This window comes from Balearica regulorum, chromosome 8 (assembly GCF_011004875.1).
Source record: "Balearica regulorum gibbericeps isolate bBalReg1 chromosome 8, bBalReg1.pri, whole genome shotgun sequence".
Lineage (NCBI taxonomy): Eukaryota > Metazoa > Chordata > Aves > Gruiformes > Gruidae > Balearica > Balearica regulorum.
This window is the reverse complement of record NC_046191.1, coordinates 28839744-28860157: the sequence shown is the minus strand read 5'-3', so window position 1 is coordinate 28860157 and position 20414 is coordinate 28839744. Positions and strand designations below refer to the sequence as shown.

At 52.6% G+C, this 20414-nt stretch overlaps 2 protein-coding genes across 3 annotated transcripts in view; both read right to left on the bottom strand.

Annotated features, from left to right (window-relative positions):
* LMX1A (LIM homeobox transcription factor 1 alpha) overlaps nucleotides 1–781 on the bottom strand; it is a 44120-nt gene extending 43339 nt beyond the window's left edge. The window contains exons 1-2 of the mRNA XM_075760337.1: nucleotides 649–781; nucleotides 211–325 (exon numbers count right to left, since the gene is read on the bottom strand). Of these exons, the coding sequence (XP_075616452.1) occupies nucleotides 211–286 (76 nt within the window). The 5' untranslated portion in view covers nucleotides 287–325; nucleotides 649–781. The remainder of the gene's footprint in view (nucleotides 1–210; nucleotides 326–648) is intronic.
* A 7324-nt stretch (nucleotides 782–8105) lies between these two features.
* RXRG (retinoid X receptor gamma) overlaps nucleotides 8106–20414 on the bottom strand; it is a 39245-nt gene continuing 26936 nt past the window's right edge. For both annotated transcript variants that reach the window (XM_075760316.1, XM_010307310.2), the window contains exons 2-10: nucleotides 19690–19949; nucleotides 16447–16591; nucleotides 15604–15783; nucleotides 12184–12344; nucleotides 11333–11462; nucleotides 10525–10657; nucleotides 9696–9787; nucleotides 9358–9463; nucleotides 8106–8531 (exon numbers count right to left, since the gene is read on the bottom strand). In XM_075760316.1, the coding sequence (XP_075616431.1) occupies nucleotides 8384–8531; nucleotides 9358–9463; nucleotides 9696–9787; nucleotides 10525–10657; nucleotides 11333–11462; nucleotides 12184–12344; nucleotides 15604–15783; nucleotides 16447–16591; nucleotides 19690–19949 (1355 nt within the window). In that variant the 3' untranslated portion in view covers nucleotides 8106–8383. The remainder of the gene's footprint in view (nucleotides 8532–9357; nucleotides 9464–9695; nucleotides 9788–10524; nucleotides 10658–11332; nucleotides 11463–12183; nucleotides 12345–15603; nucleotides 15784–16446; nucleotides 16592–19689; nucleotides 19950–20414) is intronic.

Genomic DNA, 20414 nt, shown 5'->3' with positions numbered 1-20414 from the left:
GCGGAACGAAACGGGAGCGGGGAAGGCGGGCGCCGGGGGCACTCCCCGGGCGAAGGGAGCGGCGCCGGGCAGGGCTGCGGGTAGGAACGAGCCGGGGGTAAAGCTGCCCCCGGGCCCCCCTGGACCCTCCTGTGCCCATCGCTCGGGGCCCGCCCGGCCGTGCCCCACCCTGGGGTTCCCCGGGAGGGCAAGCGGGGTGCCCCGACTTACCCAGCAGGGAGGAGAAGGGGGCCGCGGGGTCCAGGGCGCTCTGCAAACTCTCCTCCATCTTCAGCCCATCCAGCATGGTGGGGAACCGGGCCGGGCGAGGGGCCGCGCCGCCCGCCTGCCAACACAGCCCGGACACGCCGCGCTCAGCCCGGCCGCCGGCCCCGCCGCCCCCGGCCGGGGCTTCCCCGCCCCGGCTGCCCGCCCGCTCCCGGGGCGCCCCGCTCCCCTCTTCCCTCCCTGCCGCCGAGCGGGAGAAACCCCCCCCCGCGCCCCAGACCCCCGCTCCGCCTTCGCAGCCGCTGCCCGGGGAGGGGGGGATGGCTCGCAGCGTCCCACCAGCCCCACGGCCCCGACGTAGGGGGCGACCGGCCCCGGGGCCCCCCGCGGCAGCGGGACAGGAGGATGCGGCGCTGCCGTCGGCGGGGCTCGGCCGCTTACCTGGGGCGGCCCGGGCGGTGCCTTCCTGCGGGGAGCCGGCCGGAGAAGCGTCCGCAGCCACCGCTCCGGAGGGGTCCTGCGGCGGCTTCTGCCTCCCCAGGCTGGCCGCCCCCGGCCTCCTCGCCGCCGGAGCTGCCCGGGGTAGGGAGCGAACCGAGGAGCCCTGGACGGCTCCGGAGCGGAGCGCACCAACCTGCGGGGAAGCGCCCGTCCGACTGCTGCCAAGGCACATTTCCTGGAGCTGATACCTCCCTGCCCGACCCCCACCCCCTTGCCCTCCCCTCTCCACCCCACTCGAAATAAGTTTCCTCCCCGCTTTCCTGCCTGGCTGCAGGCACCGGCCCCGCCACGCCTCGAGGGGCCGGCGGCCCTTGCCGGCTCCGGGGGGCACGGCCGGGCCGCCCCGCGGGGCGCCGGGGCAGCCCCGGTTCCGCTCCGCTCCCTGGCCTTTTTTCTTCTTTTCTTAGAAAGCAAGCCAAAAAAAAAAAAAGGGGGGGGGGGGGGGAAGGTGGAGGGTGGTGCCCTGCCACCGCGGCTCTCCCGGTAGTGAAACCGGCTGGAAATCGGCTCTCCGTTCCAGGAGTAAGCCCAGGCCGGGAGTTTTTGGGGAGAGCCGGTCCCCGGCCCGGGGAGGCAGCGGCCGGGGCGGGATGCGCTCACCCGCGCTGCGCATCGCCCCGGGCACCTCCTTCCCGCCGCTCCGGAGTATTTGAGGAAAATGAGTGCTGGGGGGAGGAAAAAAAAAATAATAAAAATAACAAAAAACCACAACAAACAAAACCAAACAAAAAGCAAAGCCGAAGAGCTGCCCCGGAGAGCTCGTCGGCTGTGATCGCTGGCGCCGAGCAGGACCCGGTCCGCTACGGGCGCCGGTACCGCGGAGCCGCAGGGGGAGGCGGCCCCGGGGAAGCGCCGCTCCGGCTCCGCCAAACCGCATCGGTTTCGGGGAGGGGAAACCCGAGGAGGAAAGATCCCGCCTGGCCGGGGAAGCCGAAACTTAGAGCCTTCCCGCAGCCCCGGCGATTTCCCATCCCGCCCGGCTCTTCCCTTCTCTCCTGCCTGCGGGGGAAGCCGCTGTTTTGTGGGGAGTTTCACGGGCAGGTCCGGAGCCACCCGCGGCGGGGCCGGGGCTCGTACCTGCCGCTGCCAGAGCCGCCCGGGCAGCGGGGCCGCGGCTTCCCTCGGCACGGAGAAGGGCTGGGGTCCCCCCTCTCCAGCTGGTGGGGGAGAAACCGGCTTCAGAGCTGCGAGGCACCGGCTACAGACTCCTGAAGGACAGGCAGGAGGTTTTTAGGGGCCTCACCTCCCGTGTTCACCGGTGACCTTGGCACCGGGGGCAGGAGCGCTCCCAGCCTCTCCGTGGGGCATCCTCGTCACCAAGTGTTCCCCACGCCCAGATGACGTGGGTGATGCAGGGACCAAGGTCACGTCCTTTGGGAGCTCGTAGGAAGGAGAGAGGCCACAGGTTAGCACGGGTGGATCACCGCCCTGCCAAAATCCCACGGGACAAGGAAACAGGGTCCTGGGACAGACAGCCCCACTGTATCCCAGTATAACTAGACTGGGAGCTTGGGTATGAAAGCATTGGTACCGTCACACAGATCAGCATGAAACAGCTCTGATCCCTCACATCCAGGAAGGCTGAGCTGCAGCTGCATCAGGGAGGCACTGGACTCTGATGCTTCCATCTTTGTCTCTCTTGAAGGTCTCCGAGCAGCTCTAGCCAAGTTGCTGGTTAGTCAGATCTATCAGAGCCACATTGCCAAGACACCAGCCCAGCAAGGACTGTAGCACGACCAGGGGCTCCAGGCACCACATGCTGCTGTTTCTCCCTGTGCAAACCAGCACAGCCATCCCATCCCACCCACCCACAGAGCTGTGCAGGGCAGTAGATTTTCCTTACAGAGCCAGCAGTCAGCCCTGCAGGATGGGGGAACCATCCTCCAGCACTGCTAAAAACTGTGGCCATGTACAGGGCACCTTGCTTATGTACTCAGACCACCCGCCTGATTTAGTCTGATCAGAGATGCAGGAACAGCTGGGAGGGAAGTCTTTTCCCCCTAGATGTTCTCACCCTGTGGTGTTCCTCCTCCTCTCCAGGCAAGGAGTGGTCTGGAGACTGCCTTACATCACAGCTCTCGTGCGCAACTCCCAGGGTCAGTCTATGAAGGATCCGGCTTGAGGGATGGGCCCAGTGCGTAACACTGAGGGGTCTGCAGCAGGGTGTTGCTGCCCATGATTTACACACCTGCTCCCACCCAGGTCACAGGTACTGGAGCACACTCTCATACAAAGGAGAGTCACCAGGTGAACCAGTAAAACATGCAACACTCTCCAAACCTCCTCACTGATAGCATTTACAGGGTCCCCTGGCAATTTCACCTTTCCCCTCCCAAAGTACACCTTCGCCTTGAGCAACGGTGCTACAAAAGATTGGGGGTAGTATTTCAGCCAGCTTGCTGTACCTTCTGAGGGCCAGGGTTTCCATGATTAGCTCACCCAGGGCCGAATTAGGTGCAGTAGCTCACAGCATTAGCAGCTGAAGAGAAATTGAACTAGAGGAGAAGCAGGACTAGGCTTTCTCCTTCTAGCTGTAGGGTCTGCAGGCAGCCAGGTCATCTGGGAAAAACAGCATTAAACAGAAGCTGCCTACCAAATTAACAAGCCTGCAGTGTTGCAAGAGCACATCTCCACCAACAGCCTACCCACTGCGGTTGGCCATCTCTCACATTTTGTGCTGGGCAGTTTGGGTGGACCAGCAGGTCCCTGCCTCTCACTGCTGGAAGGAGGTCAGCAGCGCTCAGCTCCAAGGGTCACAGCAACAGACATGGTCCTAGAGAATAGGGAGCCAGATCCTTCCTCCAACATCACCTTAACTCTGCCCAGCAAAGCAGATGCAGAACCACACAGGAGCAATGAGGGCTAGACCCAGAAGCAGGCATGCAGGAGACCAAAGATGATGAAAGTGAGTTGTACTCCCTATACACACTCCAGCCACCTCCCTTGGGACAGGAGGCACTGGGCATCATGATGCTAGCTAGCATCATCAGGTGCCTTTAATGCCTGAAGCCAACTTGACTCAGGAGACAAAGCACCATACAGACACATCCCCCCACACCACCCTCCCCTTCCTGCCACGCTCGCAGCCCTTTGTAGGCATCGGGTGCTGCACACCCAGCTGGGCAGGTTGGCCCTGGGTAGACAAGCAAGCCAGAAATCAGGCCAGAGCCACAACACTGTCCAATATCCCTGGGGTGATAAAATCCTCTCCCTTTACCACTGAAATCCCCCAAACCAAGCCTGCCTCGGGTAGAGCTAATTGCACAGAGGGCATAGGGAGAGAGACGAGAGGCGTGGGGAGGCAGCGACTGGCCTCGTGTGGGTGTAGGTTGGGTCTTGTCCACCAATGGTGGCAAATGCCTGTGGATTTATCAGGGCTTCTCTGTCTGTATCACGCTTTCCACCACCGTGTACCTCGCCACGAAATAAAAGCCATCATCCCCTGAAAGAGGGCACACACACTGCTTCCCAGCTGCCCTCTCTGACCCCACCACCAGCTCTGGGAGCCTCACATGCCTCCTAATCAGTGCAATTCCGCCTCCTGCTCCCCGTGCCCTCTGGTACTCCGGGAGGTACTGACTCAGCACAGCCTCCCCACGTTCCCACCTGGGCCTTTGATGGGACAGTGGAGAGCTGGGAGGGATGGAGAGGGGACGAGCAGAGAAATCAGGCAGCAAAGAGAGCATCTCAGGGAAGCTCAGGTGTGATGGTGAAGGCAGTCCAGGGCGCAGCCCAGCCAAGAGGTCCTCAAGGAAAGGCCAGTGGTGGTGGCACTCAGTTCAGAGTCACACCACCAGTGTCTGAAAGTCATCTCAGGTCTATAGCACATGCCCTTGAATAACTAAATTGAGCAGGGAGCTCAGAGCTGAACTGAATGCAAACCAGATCAAACCTTTGTAGCTTGGGATTTATTTTTTTTTATTCCCAATTTGGAACTGCTGTTGTTGAACTCCAGCAGAAACTGAAGCAGCCACTACAGAACGCAAAGGAAGACAGGGCAGGCAAACACACCTGCTTGATTTCTGGGTAAGAAACAAATCCAGCTCATGAGATGTGATGCATGGTGGGAAAGAGAATATGACACTTTGCTTTGCACCAGTCATTCTCAGAGCCTGGTTTATTTATTATTCCCAGCGCAAAGGGAAAAATGTCAGAGCTCAATCTGAGGCTATGAGGGTTTTCATGGGGAAACCAGTAATTGGATCTTCAGACAAAGTGGTGGCAAGACCCAGCAACTGGAACCTGGCAAGAACACAATTCAGGGGAGGTAGGAGGAACCAGGTTTCAGTAGGAAGGGTAGGTAGCTGGACCCTGTTATGCTCTCCTTGTTATGCCTAAAAAGTGGCTGATGTGCGTGGATTTTGAAGGCATCATGACATATGTCTGCAAGGAAAAAATGCCCACATTGGAAAGGACTTAAACTTTGGTATTTCTTGATTTTTTTTAGTTCTTCAGTGTTATTTTTGAATTCTTTGTGCCCATCAAGATGAGGCTGAATACACGTGCAAGGATAGAAGTTTTCTTTGGCTTATCCATGATTGTGATTTCTACTATTTTATGAAAATTAGTTTTTTGCAGGGCTGCAGATTAGGTAAGCTCCAGCCACGCCAAGCTGATGTTCTTCTGCCGCAGTTCATCCTGAAGGAAATCTACACCAGTGAGCTATTACTAACTGTTGTGAGGTTGGCTCCTTGGGGTGTTTGTAGAGACTGGCCCCTACGCTTTGCAGGGCTAGGGGAAGCACTGCTCATGGGCAGCATTTTGACATCATTGTATAGAGGCCCACATGAATGAGGAATCAGAGGGTTAGGACCGAGTCCAGGAGATTACATCAAACCTCAGCTCCTCAATGATTTCAGATAGAGCTCAGTTACTCAATGATTTCTTTCCTCTGCATAGGACAGCTGTCTACTAGTAACACTTTAAGACAAGCAAGCAGTCTCTCATTTACAAAAGCCACACTCCGTGACTCATGTTCTCGCTGCCCTACCAGAGACAGGGTGGGGGAATCTGTGAGTGGGGTGTGTGTTAAGCAGATGATCAAGCACACAAAATTTTCAAAAGAAAACCCCACTAGGCATCTAGAAAAAGAGGACAAGCCCTGCTTGAAGTGCAACATGGAGACCTTGTGGCCCAGAACCCAGTGACCACCTTCCCAGGGTCTCAAGGCAGACTGCTAAGAATAGGGGTGTCCAGGAACCACAAATGGCCACTTTGAGACTTCCTGCCCCAGCCTTGGTTATCATATCCCATCACTTCCAACTTCAAAAAGTGACTGTTCATATTGCAGGCAGTTATCTGGATTTGCTTGCAGACAGTAGACCAAAATCAGCATCAAGACAGTCGAGGTGAATCGCTCATGGGATTTAGCACATTCTGCTTGCACCAACTGCAACAGGAGTCTGGGCTAGGTGCTGGATCCCACTCTGCTGTACAGTTTATTTTTCGCTGTTGCCCACATGTTGAGCTGTTCTGCCACTGTAGAATATCAGGGACTCTGAATCCCTCATCACGGACTCAAATTAAGCCACCAAGATGCATCACGCTGTCTACGTTAAACCTCGATCAGAGAGGGTTGAACATGGCCCAAAGCACTTTTGGATGCCTAGGCTAAAATAAATTCTAATCTTGCAGCTCCACGTAAACACTTCTGATCACAGCCGCAACAACTGTGTGCCTGTGAGCTCCTGAAAGAGACAGCACCATTGGTGTGGAAGCACCCCGTCCTCTCCAGCTGCCTCAGCCCACTGTGCTGCAGCAGCTCACCCCAGAGCCAAAGCACACTCGGCGTTACCACCGAGCGCTGCAGGGCTCCAAAACAGCACTCAGACACCGTCTTAGCAAAAGGTCTGCTGCATGCATGAGGACCCTCAGATTTTCCTTTATATATTTCAACAAAAAGCATTAATACCACACAGTGGCATCAACTCCTGCAGCCTTTCTCTTGCTAAGCCTGCTAATGCCAACCATCCTTCTTGATTTAAACCATCACACCTGAGAGCAGGGAGATCAAGAGAAACCCAGGGCTTTATAATTTGAAAAGAACCTCCACCCAGCTAGTTGGGGACCACCTCTTAGAAGCCCACAGGTCTTGGAGGGGGAAGCAGCAGCCCAAGCTGGAGGTAACCTCTTGCTTTGTCTAACTAGCAGCATGGTGTGGGCGCCATCCCAGAACAGTCTGCACGCAGTCTCTCAACCTCTGGCAAAGGTTGTACAATGAGCAGGTTGAATAGTTTCTGTCTTAAAAGGGAAACGCTTAAATGGAAAAATTAACTTTTCAATTAAATATGCTTTTCACCTCTTTTGAAATTCTGTTTTTTCCAGTGTCATAAAAAAAATCAGTTTTCATAATTTTGGATTTTTGTTTCTCCTGCTTTTTTGATTGTCTTTCTCCTCTTCACAATGAAATACTGGTGAATTAATCATGTCCCCATGGGGGAGTTTAAAATAAGAATGTTTCATTTTTATCCTTCTTTCTTTTCTGTTGTCACTCCTCCTTTCCCCCAAACTTCCCCGACTTGCCGAGTAGCAGCATTGCAATCTGTCACGCAGACAGACGAAGCACGGCTGCATCTCACCGCACTGTCTGCTGAGAGGGTCAGAAGGGGCAGATCACTTAACACTACACCTGTTTTATGAATAATAATACAGACAGTTTTGCTGGGTTCCTAGGAGGATGTTTTCCCACCAGGATAAGCTCCACGTATTGAACAAATTCATGTCTTTAACTCGTTTGACTCTGGTTAGCTCTGTTGCAAGGGGAAGCTCCAGCAGTGCCATTTGAGCAGGGGAAAGACCAGGCAGACTTTCAAGGTAGATTTTGTTAGAGTGTCTTCTGCTTTCCCTCTCCGCAAGTTTCACTTACGGAGGTATGAGATTATAAATTTGGGGTTGAAGAGCCTGTTTCCAGTGCAGAAATACTGAGGGGGGAAAAAAAAAGCCTGAGAACAGGATCCATGAAGCTTCAGAAAAATTAAAATTATCCATGAGTACACCAGGTTTGGGTCACCCCAAAATATTCCACCTGGACCAAAATGATGCACTGTGGTTCTTCCCTCAGTGGCTAGACTAGATCAGAAGAGAAAAAGAACATTAAAAAGTCACTTTTCTAACTACTTTGAAAATTCAAAGGTCCAAGAGCTTCTTTTTAAGATGGTAGAATGAAATATTCTGGTCAAAGCAGCAAGTTTCTCCAGGTCTTTCCTTAGCAGGAGCAACAATACCGGTTCTGTCTTGGCCAGAGGACACATAGAGCAATATCCCGAGTGATGTTCCTGACCTGATCTGGGCTGCCCAAGAGCCTCAGGAAGATCCCTCATCCCCATCCCCAGCCAGACCCATGACCTCAGCAAAAGAGGACACTGCTCTGCCAGCTTCAATCAGTGCCTCTCTCATACGTTACTTTATTTGTTTTGTTGGCTTTTATTCAGAGTGAAAAAATAATTTAAAGCAATTATCTGTACAGGGGGGGCAGGGGACCAGTTAGCTGGTTGGAGGATCTGGGACCTCCCCACAGCCAGGCAGGGTTAGAGGGGGTGATTTACAGCTGTACAAAACCACAACAATCCCACTGAGGAGGGGCAGAGGGCAGAGGACATCTCTTGAGCTCTCAGAGGGGTGGGAGGCTGTGCAGGGGCACAGGGGACCAGGGTCTGGCCAGAGCAGAGTCAGACCCTCAAGTGACCTGCAGAGGTGTCTCCAGCATCTCCATGAGGAAGGTGTCGATGGGGGTGTCCCCAATCAGCTTGAAGAAGAAGAGGTGCTCCAGACACTTCAGGCCAATGGACCGCAGCGCCGGAAGGCGCAGGAGGAGTTTGGCAAACCTGGAAGAGAGCAGAGGCATGCAGGAGGCAATGGCCACCCTCTCTCACCTTGTTTCCAAGCCTGTGCCAGGGGCTCAGGATACCAGAGCCCAAATCCTCCCCAAAAATGCCTTGGAGAGTTCTCGGTCTTAGATTCCCCTATGCTTTCGAAATAAACATTTCTTTCTGCATGCATGAAGGGAATATGGATCTTTTCAAAACAGAATTTAGCATTTTTAAAACTTAAAAAAACCCCATCAGACACATCCAGATTCACTCTTCAAGACTCGAACTAGTGACTTACATCTCCATGGTGCCATTGAAATCCTTCTTGAAACAGCCTTCAAAAAATCCCCAGCCACCAGAGACGGTACGCAACCCCCACAGCAGTGCCTCTACTAGCCACCGCCTCCTGTTTCGAGGCGCAGCTGCAAGGGGGTACAGCAGGCAGGCTGCCTCCCCCTCCCCACATCCCACTTGCAGCGCTCTGCAGTCACATCCAGAGCCAAAAATAGCAGAAGATGCTGTGGGCGCATCGCTTGGCTGGCCATGATGAGGAAGGATCCGGCTGCCTGCGTTTTGAGAGCTTGGCCAGCAGAGGGTAGGATTGGATTGAAAAGTAAGAAAATTGCATCTTACCAGCACCCTAAAGGCTCTGATCCAGAGTTAGGGCACTGAGAGGATAAGCCAGCCTGTTCAGGCAGTTTTGGCGGGTGTCTTGCCCTTGCTTTGCTCCCGGGGCTCCTGCCCAGGGTGGCTCGGGCAGAGGTAGCACAGACAGCCCTGCCTCAGTTTCCTCTTTCCAGGGTGGGAATTGTGGTGGCCTATACTGCCTGGGGACACTCACCGCCCTGGCTGCTCTGGGTATTTCTGCTTCGTGTAGGCTTCCAGAGTGGCATAGACCTTCTCCCGCAGCGATTCCACTTCTGAGGGGCTGGACAAACCCTTGGCATCTGGATCAGGGAGAGATTACTGGTAGGGAAGAAATCACTGCAGAGGAGACCTTTCCCTGGCCAGCAGAGTGACTGTGCATGGGCAGGAAAGGACTCAGGGTCTCTTTAACCATGCACCCAAGGACTGGGACGTATCTGTCTGCAGTCCTGATGCTCACGGCCACAGCCGTCCTGTCTGTGACCTGCCGAAGGTGTGTGTGTCACCTGGGACTGCCCCAGGCCCTGGACTTACCTGGGTTGAACAGGACAATGGCTCGCAGGCACCCCAGCTCTGACTTATCCATCTGCATGTCTTTCATTTTGGACACCAGCTCTGTCAAAACCCTGCATGTGGGGGACATGGGTGGGCAGATGATCAGACACAGGTACTGACAGCAAGGCTGGGGGCTGGAAAGCATCTGGGACAGGCACTGGGAACACCCCCAATTCTTCTCTGCAGGAAGAGGCAGCTTTGAGGGACCGCCACGCCACACGCTGCTCTTCTACACATGTATCAGCAGCATTTGTGGATCTGAGCATCAAATTCACTCCCGTTCTCACTTTGCTCAGCACATGCCCTCTGTCCTCTGTTCAGACTATGGAGAACAATTTGCATTCACTTGGGAAAAACTGCATGGGTTTTTCTCCACATTTCACTGTGTGAAACACGGGCACTGCCCTTAAGCATGCCAGCTGTGTAAGTGGGGTAATGCAGTGTTCTGTCAGGCATGTACAGTCACTGTATGAGCAAGTTGGGGTTTAAGGCTTTGCCAGCTGATCTTGCTGATCAACATTAGCTCTAGATCCAGTTATGGCAAACTCTTAGAAGTCAGAGAAGCATCCTTCCCCCTGCACACCAACCCAAGGATCTCCTGCAGCTGCAAATCCTCTTCCAAGGTGCTTGCATCCCATTCTTGGTTTTTAAGCCGGTCAAGTGTCCCCTCCTCATTCTAAGCTAGTTCTGCCCCAAACCACCACAGGTTTGCTCCAGTTCTCAATGAGGACATGTCTCCCTTCCAGAGGGGAGAGACAGAGCCAACCTGGCCACCACTGACATGGGATGATAGAAACGGGCCACGTACCTGTCAAATATGGAGCCCACACCAGCACTGTGAGCACTACTGCGGTGCACATGCAAGCCTGTGGCCAGAAGGATGCCGTCTTGCACCGATACAGAGCGATGAGAGAAAGAGGCAATAAGCAGCTCATTCCAGCCTGCAGAAGGAGGCATACAGGACACAAGAGGCAGTTCAGAGGAAAAAAACCATAAAAATAAAAAAAATCAGTCCTACATGGAGCAGGAGAGTTGGTTTATCCTGGTTTCTCCCTACGGGCTCCAGACTCGGCTCATAGGAGAGAAGGGACCCCAGGTACCAACCGCACCCTTGCCAACATTGCAAGGGGTGGGCAAATCCTGACCAGCAGCAAGGAAGGTGCAGAAAAAGACTCAAAGTGCGAAAAAACCACAACAAAAAAACCCCAAAACAAAACAAAAAAAACCCCCAAAAGATGCTAGGTTTTTGTCCTAAAAACCATATTCCTTGCATCAGCAATCTGTTTACATTATTTTACACATTACATGCTGATGAGGCCCAGACACAGTAAGTTCTGCAGTTATAGGAATTGCATTAACAAGACACATTTATTCACTCTTCCCCAGCTCTCCTCCACATTTCCATGAAGAGGGGAACAGCAGATTCCACTGCCCCATCCACACCCTCTGCCAACCGCTGGTCATGGCCCAGGGTGGGTTGCTCACCCTGTGACAGCAAGGATGGATCAGCTCAGGATCTCCCATTTACCACCTAGACTGGCTGACACGGCATGCAGCCCAGAGAAGGGGTGGGGGTACCAGGAATAGCCCCAGAGGCCACATGTGGGGGACATTACCTGCCCGCAGGAGAATGACTTGGTCCTCCAGTGTCAGGTCAGAGAAGTGGGGGATTCGCTTGGCCCACTCGACGAGCGTGAAGAGCTGCTTGTCAGCCGCGTGGCATATGTTGGTGACAGGGTCATTTGTCTAATTAAGAGCAATACAAAAAGGAAGAGAGAGGAGAAAAACAGGAGAATTTGTCAATGTAAAATCTTTGATAATCACTGCCTGCACCGCACACAGTATCGGATCAAGTTAACGATACTCAGAGCCACAAGTAAAATGATCAAATTGCCAATAATCTCAGCTGTGCCCTGTTGGGAAGAGAAGGTATTTATTACTACTATCCCCTCTACAACCAGCCAAATCAGATGGTTGCTAGACTTTTCTGTTTGCTTGCTGTGCTTTGGCTGGCTGCACTACTGCTCCCCAGGACATATCTAAAAGCCACCAAGCAGCCTCTGAACGGGCTTGAACAGCAGTTTTATCCAAACCAGTGAAACCACAGCTGTAAATCTGCTGTGTCCAGCTCCATTCCAGTCTTGGTCACTGGGGCAGACAAGCAGTGGCCAGGGCTGTGCAACTGTGGAAGCCAGCACAGGGCTCAGGCTCTCCAGCATCCAGCTATTGCCCTATCTACTCACTGAAACCAAAGGGAACCGGGGAAAAAAATGCTAGGAAAATAACGTATAGACCGTTTTCTAGTTGTCACTCAGAGTAGCTTCAAAAGAGAAATTATTGGCGATTTTTAGGCAGTACAAAGCAAAAACCCCTCGCTAAATGCTAGTCGTACACATGGGGTTTGTCTTTTCAAACCACACCTCGAAGGCTCTCATCTCAAGCTGCAAGTGATGTTAGTGCCCCTTACTGAGCTCTCTGTGTTCACGTCACCGTATGCCTCCGTCTTGGGTTCCACTGCCAGCTCAGCTTCCAGGATCCTCTCCACAGGCATGTCCTCGCTGCCGCTGCTCGTGGACTCGGCTTCGTTCTCACTCCGCTCCCTGCTCCTCTGCCTCTCCTCCTGCACAGCTACCAGACAGAAACACGGCTCTTTACATCCACAGCAACGCTTACCTGCTTACAGTGGGTCCCCTTTCCTCTGGGAGGAGGGATAAGAAGCACCCTCACAAGGGGGAGAGCAGAAAGTTAATGGATATTTCAGATGTATGCCCATTAAAATGGCTGCCCCCACCACCCTCCAATAACTTTGTGCTTGCTGTAGAGCACTGGCCTCCAAATTTGACAAAAAGTTGTGATTTCCAAGGTATGAAGCTCCAGAATAAAGAGGAGTTGATACCTCCAGGTGGCAGCCTGGGCTCAGCTGTCACTAGATGCTGGAGGAGGCAGGAGGGACCCAGCACCCAGACACTGAAGTTTGCTGTGCTCGCAGCGTGTCCCACAGTGGCCAGAGCATCCAGCAGCAGGGATAGACGGTCCCTCACCTCCAGCTGAATCCACACGCACTGCCTATCTCATTCCTGAGCAAACGCTTACCCAGCCTGCCCCAGCCCTGGTGTCTCCTCTCCCTCTACCACCTCTCTTCCCAATGCTCCTCAGCAGAAAGCAGTTCCTAGCACCTCTGAATACCCCAACGTCTTCGCTCTCTTCTCCCATCTCTGTACATCTTCCAAAATATCTGCTGACTAAAGGAACAGAATCACTGAGATTCTCTCTAGATCTCAGCTACTAACTCCCAGGGCTGCTGGACGTGTGGAGGACAGGTTGGCGTGGGACACGTGTACGTGGTATGCCAAGCCTTGTGCTCAATAGAAGTCCTGGGTGCACATTTTTGTTGGAGACATCTCAAAGGGAAATAAGAAAATCCTGCTTTAGAAAAACCTGACCAGCAGGTGTCATACCAGTTTAGTTCATTGGTGGGGAGAAACATCCCAAAACTACAGTCCTGCTAGCATCACTCCCCTGTGTGAGCATACAGCACCAGGCAGGGGCCCAAAGTGTCCCCAAACCCCTAAGGGACAGGTAGGCAGCTGGCCTGGCCTCCAGGAATGACCCGCACTGAGCTGTAGGCATTTATGCACCCGAAATGAAAGGTTCAGTGAGGAAGACACTGGCTGCAAAGCTGGCCCCTGCCACGAAGACATCGGTGCTTTGCTATTCAATAGCTTAATGGCTTCCCCATCATTAGCTAAGCACCAGGCAGTCAGTATCCAAAAGAGTGGGAGAACCACCAAGGCCAAGGAATAAAAAGCCCTTTAATAGGAGAAGGGACCTACATAAACACCAGGGGACACCAAGGAAGGGACCAGCTCAGCAAGACCACAGCAAGCCTGCGGGAGAATTTGATCCCCGTTTTCTCAGTTCGCTAAGTGCTGCTGGAAGAAGGGTGTGACAAGCTTCCAGGTCAGATACTTGAATCGGGTGATTTCTTTCCCGTTTGTCTTTATAGCTCTGCTGTTCGCAGTGGTGTCAGGAAATAAGCCCTCACATCAGCCTTGCCTTAGCCTGGCTTACATCAGGGGGCTTTCAGAGGAAGGGCCAAACCACGGGAGGTTCCTCAGCACTTTGCAATGCTCAGCGCTTCCCTGCATTTCTCCCAGCTGGGAGGATGTGTTTCCCAGCATTGCCCAGCTGCTGGGGAACTGGCAGCACCCACAGAGATGGCTCAGCAAGGCATCCAGTCTGGCGCTGGCAAGGGAGGGCGGCACTGGGTGCACATATGTGCCAGCCAGCTGGGGGAAGCATTTGTCCTCTTTAGGGTAATGGACAGGAAGAAGCCAGGGAAGTGTTTCTAAAGTCATCAAAATCTTAGCGAAAGAACAAACATGCCAAGGAAACACCAATCCCATCACTCAGCCCCCAAACTCATCCAGGATTCCTTGTTCAAGCCACAAGCTGTCCCCAGTTTCCGCAGCTCGCAGAAAGCCCCTGTGATTATTGCAGCCAAACCCCCGCAGGATCCACCAAAATCCTGGGGTTTAAATTTTCACGCTATGCAAAGGGAAGTTGCGTTGACACCCTGGTCCTCTGAGCCACTTTGCACCCAGCTGGAAGGGAGAGCTGTGCCTAGGATTAGGTTTTTTACTCAAGTTTGGCATTTCACAGTCCCCCGCTGCCCTAAGTGGTTGAGCCAGCAGAGCACTGATGATGCTACAGGGAACAGGATGATGCTCAGCCTGTGCCCAGTGTTACAGCTACTTCCCCAGGCTCTGCCCTGCACAGGGACCGGCTTGCGTGCTCCGCAGGGGGACAGTGTGGCCTCCAGAAGGGAGGGCTGCACTGCCTGCTAGCATTCAACCCTGGGGACAGCACAGTTATTTTATCTTGGAAAAAAGCAGCTTTAATACTGTGTTAGTTCTCACTACCTGACCTCGCGTCTGTCAGTATCATTTGGGAGACAATCTAGCTCAGGGGTCCTTGCTCCACCAAGGAGGAAGCAGCTAGTGCAGGGGGCAGAAGTGGACAGATAAACACCCACACCACCGGGCTTGCCTTTCCCTGCAGCAAAGACTCACTCAGTGGTGGTTTTGCAAAAGCCCTCTGCACTCTCCAGAGCTGTGTGGGAGAGGCACAGGGCTGCAGGACCCACCAGAGACACGGGTCACTCTCAGCAGCTCTTGGAGGCTTCCGTCAAGTCATGTCAAAACCCTCTAAGTCCAATTGCCTCAGGTCAGATCCTTGCTCCAGATCAACACCTTAGATGGTGTGGGCCAGAAATACAGTCCGTTGGGGGCTGCAGTGAGTACGTGTAGAGTATGGAAGAGGCTGTATGAACTGCTTCCACACAGCTCTCTCCTGCAGCACAAAACCACCGCAGGATGTGGGCTGTACCAGAGCTCACCTCCAAAATTCAGCTTAAGAGAGGAAAGGACGGGGAACTATAAAATGAAAGATAGAAATAAATCATTCACCCTTATCTTCCAGTGCAAGGTGGTGACAAATGCAGCCAGCAAGCTGAAAATGAAAAAAGGAGGTTGCTCTTCACACAGGAGACAAGTAGGCTGCAGGACTTCTCACAGCCACAGCAGAGGTTTACAGGGGTCCAGGCCGTTGAGGGCCACAAACTAAAGGCAAGCTTGGGTCAAAATCAGTTAATAAGCTCAATAGTCACCAGTACGTGTGTTTAGGTGGGATGGAAATAAAAATACAGTGTAATAGCTTCCCCATCAGCCTCATTTCCTTTACAAAATGAGGTCAAAAATGGCCTGAAGCTGTCAGTGTGGGTTTTTTTGAATGCTCCAGCCTTGGAGGGCCACCAAGAGACAGATTTACCCTAATAAACGTAAGGAAAATTTCTATAAGCCCATTCCTTCCACCAGCCTGCACGCACCTTCCCTCTTCATCCCCATTGCGAGGCACTTCTGATAGCGGCAGTACTGGCAGCGGTTGCGTTGGCGCTTGTCTATGAGGCAGTCCTTGTTGTCACGGCAGGTGTAGATGAGGTCCTTCCGGATCGTCCTCTTGAAGAAGCCTTTGCAGCCCTCACAGCTGTACACCCCGTAGTGCTTCCCTGGGGAGGCAAGGGGAGGTCATCAATGGGCAGGCAGGCATCTGCCCTTCCATCTAGCGTGGAGGAGGTTGAACCAACCCCAAAGGTGAAAAAAATGGCTGCAGGGTGTCACCTTAGCAGGCCTGACCTGGCTTTAACATCTCTTTGCTGGAATAGTGACCAGCAACAGTCAAACTATAGGACTGCCACTTTCCTGAGATAAGGAGGGACTGCATCCCAGGGGAAGGATGTGGAGCCACATCTTAGCTGCAGTGCAAGAACAGAAATGCCATAGGTAGCAAATGGGGTACACTGATATGGAGGGGGCCTGCAAGGCATGGCCAGGCTGGAGAAAAAAAACAAGCACAGTCAAAGCCCAGGTGAATAAGAACACAGCGATTTTGATATGCTTACCTTTGATAAACAGGGACAAAATGTAAAATGAGATTATAGATATAAGGGAGAAGAGCGTGGCTTTTAGGTTTGCTCTCTTTTGGGCACAGCCCAACTAATGTGCAAAGCAGACAGCCTGCCCTTGGGTAAGCCAGACCCAGCTATGAATCCAACAATGCCAGTATGGCGCCAGCGAGCCTCTGCAGTGTTCGCTCCTGCACGAGCCTTGCTTCAGAGCATCAGGGGAGTTTTCATTGCACAAAGCCTTCTCCAAGAAAGAAAACCTCCTACCTGAGGACCTGTCCCCACAGATGGCACAGATGTGTTTGGCTAAGGATCCTGGGCTTGTAGATGGATAATTCATGTTCCCGATCCCTGGGAGACCCGGCAAGGGCTTGACGTCCTCTGAGCTGCTGATGTTGTTTAGGACGTTGAGCTGCAGAAGCCACAAGACACGTTAGAGAGTCGAGACTTGTACCTCAACGAAACCATCCCCAAATTGGCCTGACCGCTCCTGCTGGGCTCGTCCCACAAGCTTATCCCCAGCACCTCCATGGGGCTGCCATGGGCAGACAGACATCCTTTGGTGAATCCAGCTGGAGGGGTTTAAGCAGATGCCTGGTAGCAGATATTGCCTCTCACCCTGCCCTGATTCTGTAACCAAAGCCAGGACTAAGCAGAGCTGGAAAAGGGCAGGCAGCAACTCTCAGCTGCTCAGTTACAGCCTCCAAGTGACAAGGCTGGTGGGATCCTGCCTGCTTCATTAGAGGATGCTGATCACTGGCTGCTTGCAGCCTCAAGCACTAACAGCTTAGTAAAGAAGAGCTTTGCAGCCAGGTGATCTGTTGCAATTAAACCTGCGCTGCTGCATGGCTTGGGAAGCTGTAACAATGTTTAAAAAAAAAAAAGTGTTAAGTAGGTTAGCTTCCCTGCCTCATGATATGCAAATCTGCATAAATGCATGAAAACATGGCTATTTTGGTTACTCCCTGGGACTCAGGTTCCCAAACACTATCGCAGGCTGGAGAACTGAGCAGATTTGGGGTTTCCAGATTAAAAAAAAAAAAGGGGGGGGGGGGAGGGGGGAGCAGGCTGAGCATCTAAAATCAGCTGCAGTGAGATGCAAGTGAACAGCCCAGAGCCCCCAGCTGAGATCCCCAGGAGCTGCTCACGGCTGCTGCAAGTTAAAGGTTACGAACCGACATTGATTAGAGACCAAAGCCTGATGTTGCCCAGGGCTTCATTTTATTGCTATTTGCTTTCCAGCTGTTGTCGGCAGGGCAGTGAGGATTAAGGGCCATTGAGCACGTCTTGTCAAAAGCTGTCTGGGCAGAGCAATGTCTCTCCAAAACCCACTATCAAATCATCTTTCCCATTGCCATGCTTTAAGGGCTAGGAATGGTTTCTCCATCATTAAGCTTGTTTTTAACAGTCACTCAAACTTATCAGTTAAAGTTCTTCTTCCCAGTAAGAGAGCAGAAGCAGGGACAGAAAACAGGGCTTTGGATGAAAAATCCAGCTACAGCCTTTGTTACAGTCTCTGTAATATCTAAACCACTAGATTTCATGCATGCTGTTGCAAGTTCTCCATTTGCTCCAAGAACTTGACCATTTCCCATGAAAAAGTATAATAATTTCCACAGAGAATTTCATCAAAGAACAAGAAGGGTTCATCCTATTGGGATTTTTGGACCTGTCACTGGAAAAATAAAGAGGTGAAGTCTGTTTTCACCTTTCCTCACCATTGTCCCTTCATTTTCAAAGCTTCAAAAGTCTGATGACATTGAAAATACAAATTATGCAGCAAAAATAAGGAGCCAGGTTGTTTTGCCCCACGGGAAAATAAAAGTGCATAGGGAAAAATTGCCCAGAGGAACAGAGGTTCACTTTCCCCAGGCACTGGGCAGCTGTAAATCCTAATGCTTCAAAATCTGAACTTGGCCCAAGGAAAGGAGAAATCAACCCCTTCCTCCCCATAAGTGTCCAGCCACCTTTTTTACCCTGAAAACATCTTCTTGGCAAGATGCTGAGCCAGGAGGAACTTTTTATGATATAAAACGTTACTCAGAGCTCAGGTACCACCTTTTCTTTCTCTCTGGCTGCACTTTGAGACAATAACGGGGCAGCTTTAGCCATCAGTGTCCTCGGAGCTTGGTTCCTGCAGGTTAAGTGCAATCACATACAATATCTGGGACAACTGCTTGAACCCAAATCCATTAGCTGCCTCCCTACCAAATCCCCAAGGCCCAGCTGTCTCCTTGCATTAGAGGCAACACAAATGAAACTCGCTCCTCGGAGCTGGGAACTTGGCACGGTGCCTGGATTGGGGAAACCGCTTCCCAGAGCGTCCCCAAGCCCAGGAAAGGAAAGGCTTCCACGCAGCCAATGCTGCCACCAGCTCCACCACCATGAAGTACCTGCCCTGGATGCCGTGGGCACAAATATTGACAGGTCGATGGGGAATAGTCAGGTGGTGCGAAGGGAGGAAGGATGCCCAGCACACGGACTGCAGACAGCCCAGACCCAGGCAGGAGTTGAGGATGCTGGTGAAGGGTAAGCCAAGCCTGCCAAATCAGCCTTATACTTTCTCAGAGCTCTTCAGGGGCCACCCCATACCATCCTCTCCCTGACTTGGTGGCAGGCGCTAGAAAGAGCTTCAGACAGACTGTGGAGTAGCAGCAGGGTATGGGGCAGAGAGGGCTCAGGGATCATCTCTCTGCTACTACTTCAGCAGGAGCTGTGAGGCTCTTGGGCATTCCCTACCTTCAGGTCACACTAATAAAATGCAAAGTCTTGTTAACAAAAGGCAAAATTTCCACTTAGATCTGAACTCTCAGGACATTTCAACAGACTATCAAAGTTCCACACTGCCACCTTGGTCCCAGCTATGCCAAAGGTGGTGTCAGCCTCTCAGGGCAGCGTGTCCTGTCCCTGCCTCACAAGGCCATCCTGGTCCATCCATGGCTCTGAGAACACACCAACCCTAACATCTGGGTCTCCCCCCTGTCTGAAGGGGAAACCTCAGCCCCTGAGTAAGCTCAGGCAGTGAGGACAGAAACAATTTTTCTTCAGGCAAAGTTTATATGCAACACAGAACATGTGGCTGGCATTTAGCATTAACGTTTGTCTCTCTAGAAAGTCTGTCTCCTTTCCACATAATGAAATAAAGCAGATATCCTTTTGCAGGAAGAAAGGGAAAGCTTCATATGCTGCAGGCCTTGGCTATCCCAATTATTTTCAAATACAGCAATTATACACACTGCAATAGATGCAGTGGAGGGGAACTGGACTGTACCCATGGTAAGAATGGACCCCGGGAATTAGCTCTCTCCCCTTACCATGCAGGGTATTTTGAAATATATACAGGTGTCTTTTCCGTGTCTGTGCCAGGGAGATTTATGCAGAAAATGGAAGTCATTCTTCACAGCTGATCTCCCTAAGTAGCCAAAACATACCAGCCAACCCATTTCCTCAATTTTTGGGACTTTACTCAGTCTGAACATCATAGCAAAGCAAGCGAGCACATCTGCCTACCTGCGGACTAGCGTGTGTCACGAAATTCATGCCCGGGGCTGAGGACAGAGTGACGGGGTGTGAGCCGATGGAGGACGTGATGACTCTGTATGGCGAGCCCAGCGCATTCACCGGAGACCCGATTGCGTTCATGGGTGACGGCAGCGCCCGGGAGGCGTTTGCAGGGGCCTCGAGGTAGTTGTGGTGCCCGTCCACCGAATTTCCTGTGGAAAGGCTCGACGACGGGCTCACAGATGTGGAGCTGGCGTGAACAGGGGAATCTACAGGGAGAAGCAGAAAGATTAAATATACTAAGAGCAAGGCTGGCTGTACGGCGGTCAGCTGCCCAGCCTTGGTTGTGTCAGCTTAGATGCTGGCCAAGGCTCGAAGCCAGCCAGCAAACATGCCTTATGCTATACAGGGAAAGAGTGAAACATCAGTTATGGTATAGGAAATACAGTTACACACAGCAACAAAACATATTATGCAGGTAATACTTAATAATCAAATCTTCCTTCACTGCTTCGGTGCCTCAGCTGACTTGGAAGAAGGCACTGCTGCCTGCTGGCCTCAGGCTGGTTTGCTCAGAGCTATTCCCAGAGGTCCCATTTCTTTCATGCAAGCTGGCTGCAGAGGCAGTGCACATCTGAAACCGTGAAATCCCCACCACCCAGGCTAGAAACCCTAAATTCTCCCTGTGTATTATGAAGCACCTTCGCTCCCTTCCATGTGTCAGGCATCATACT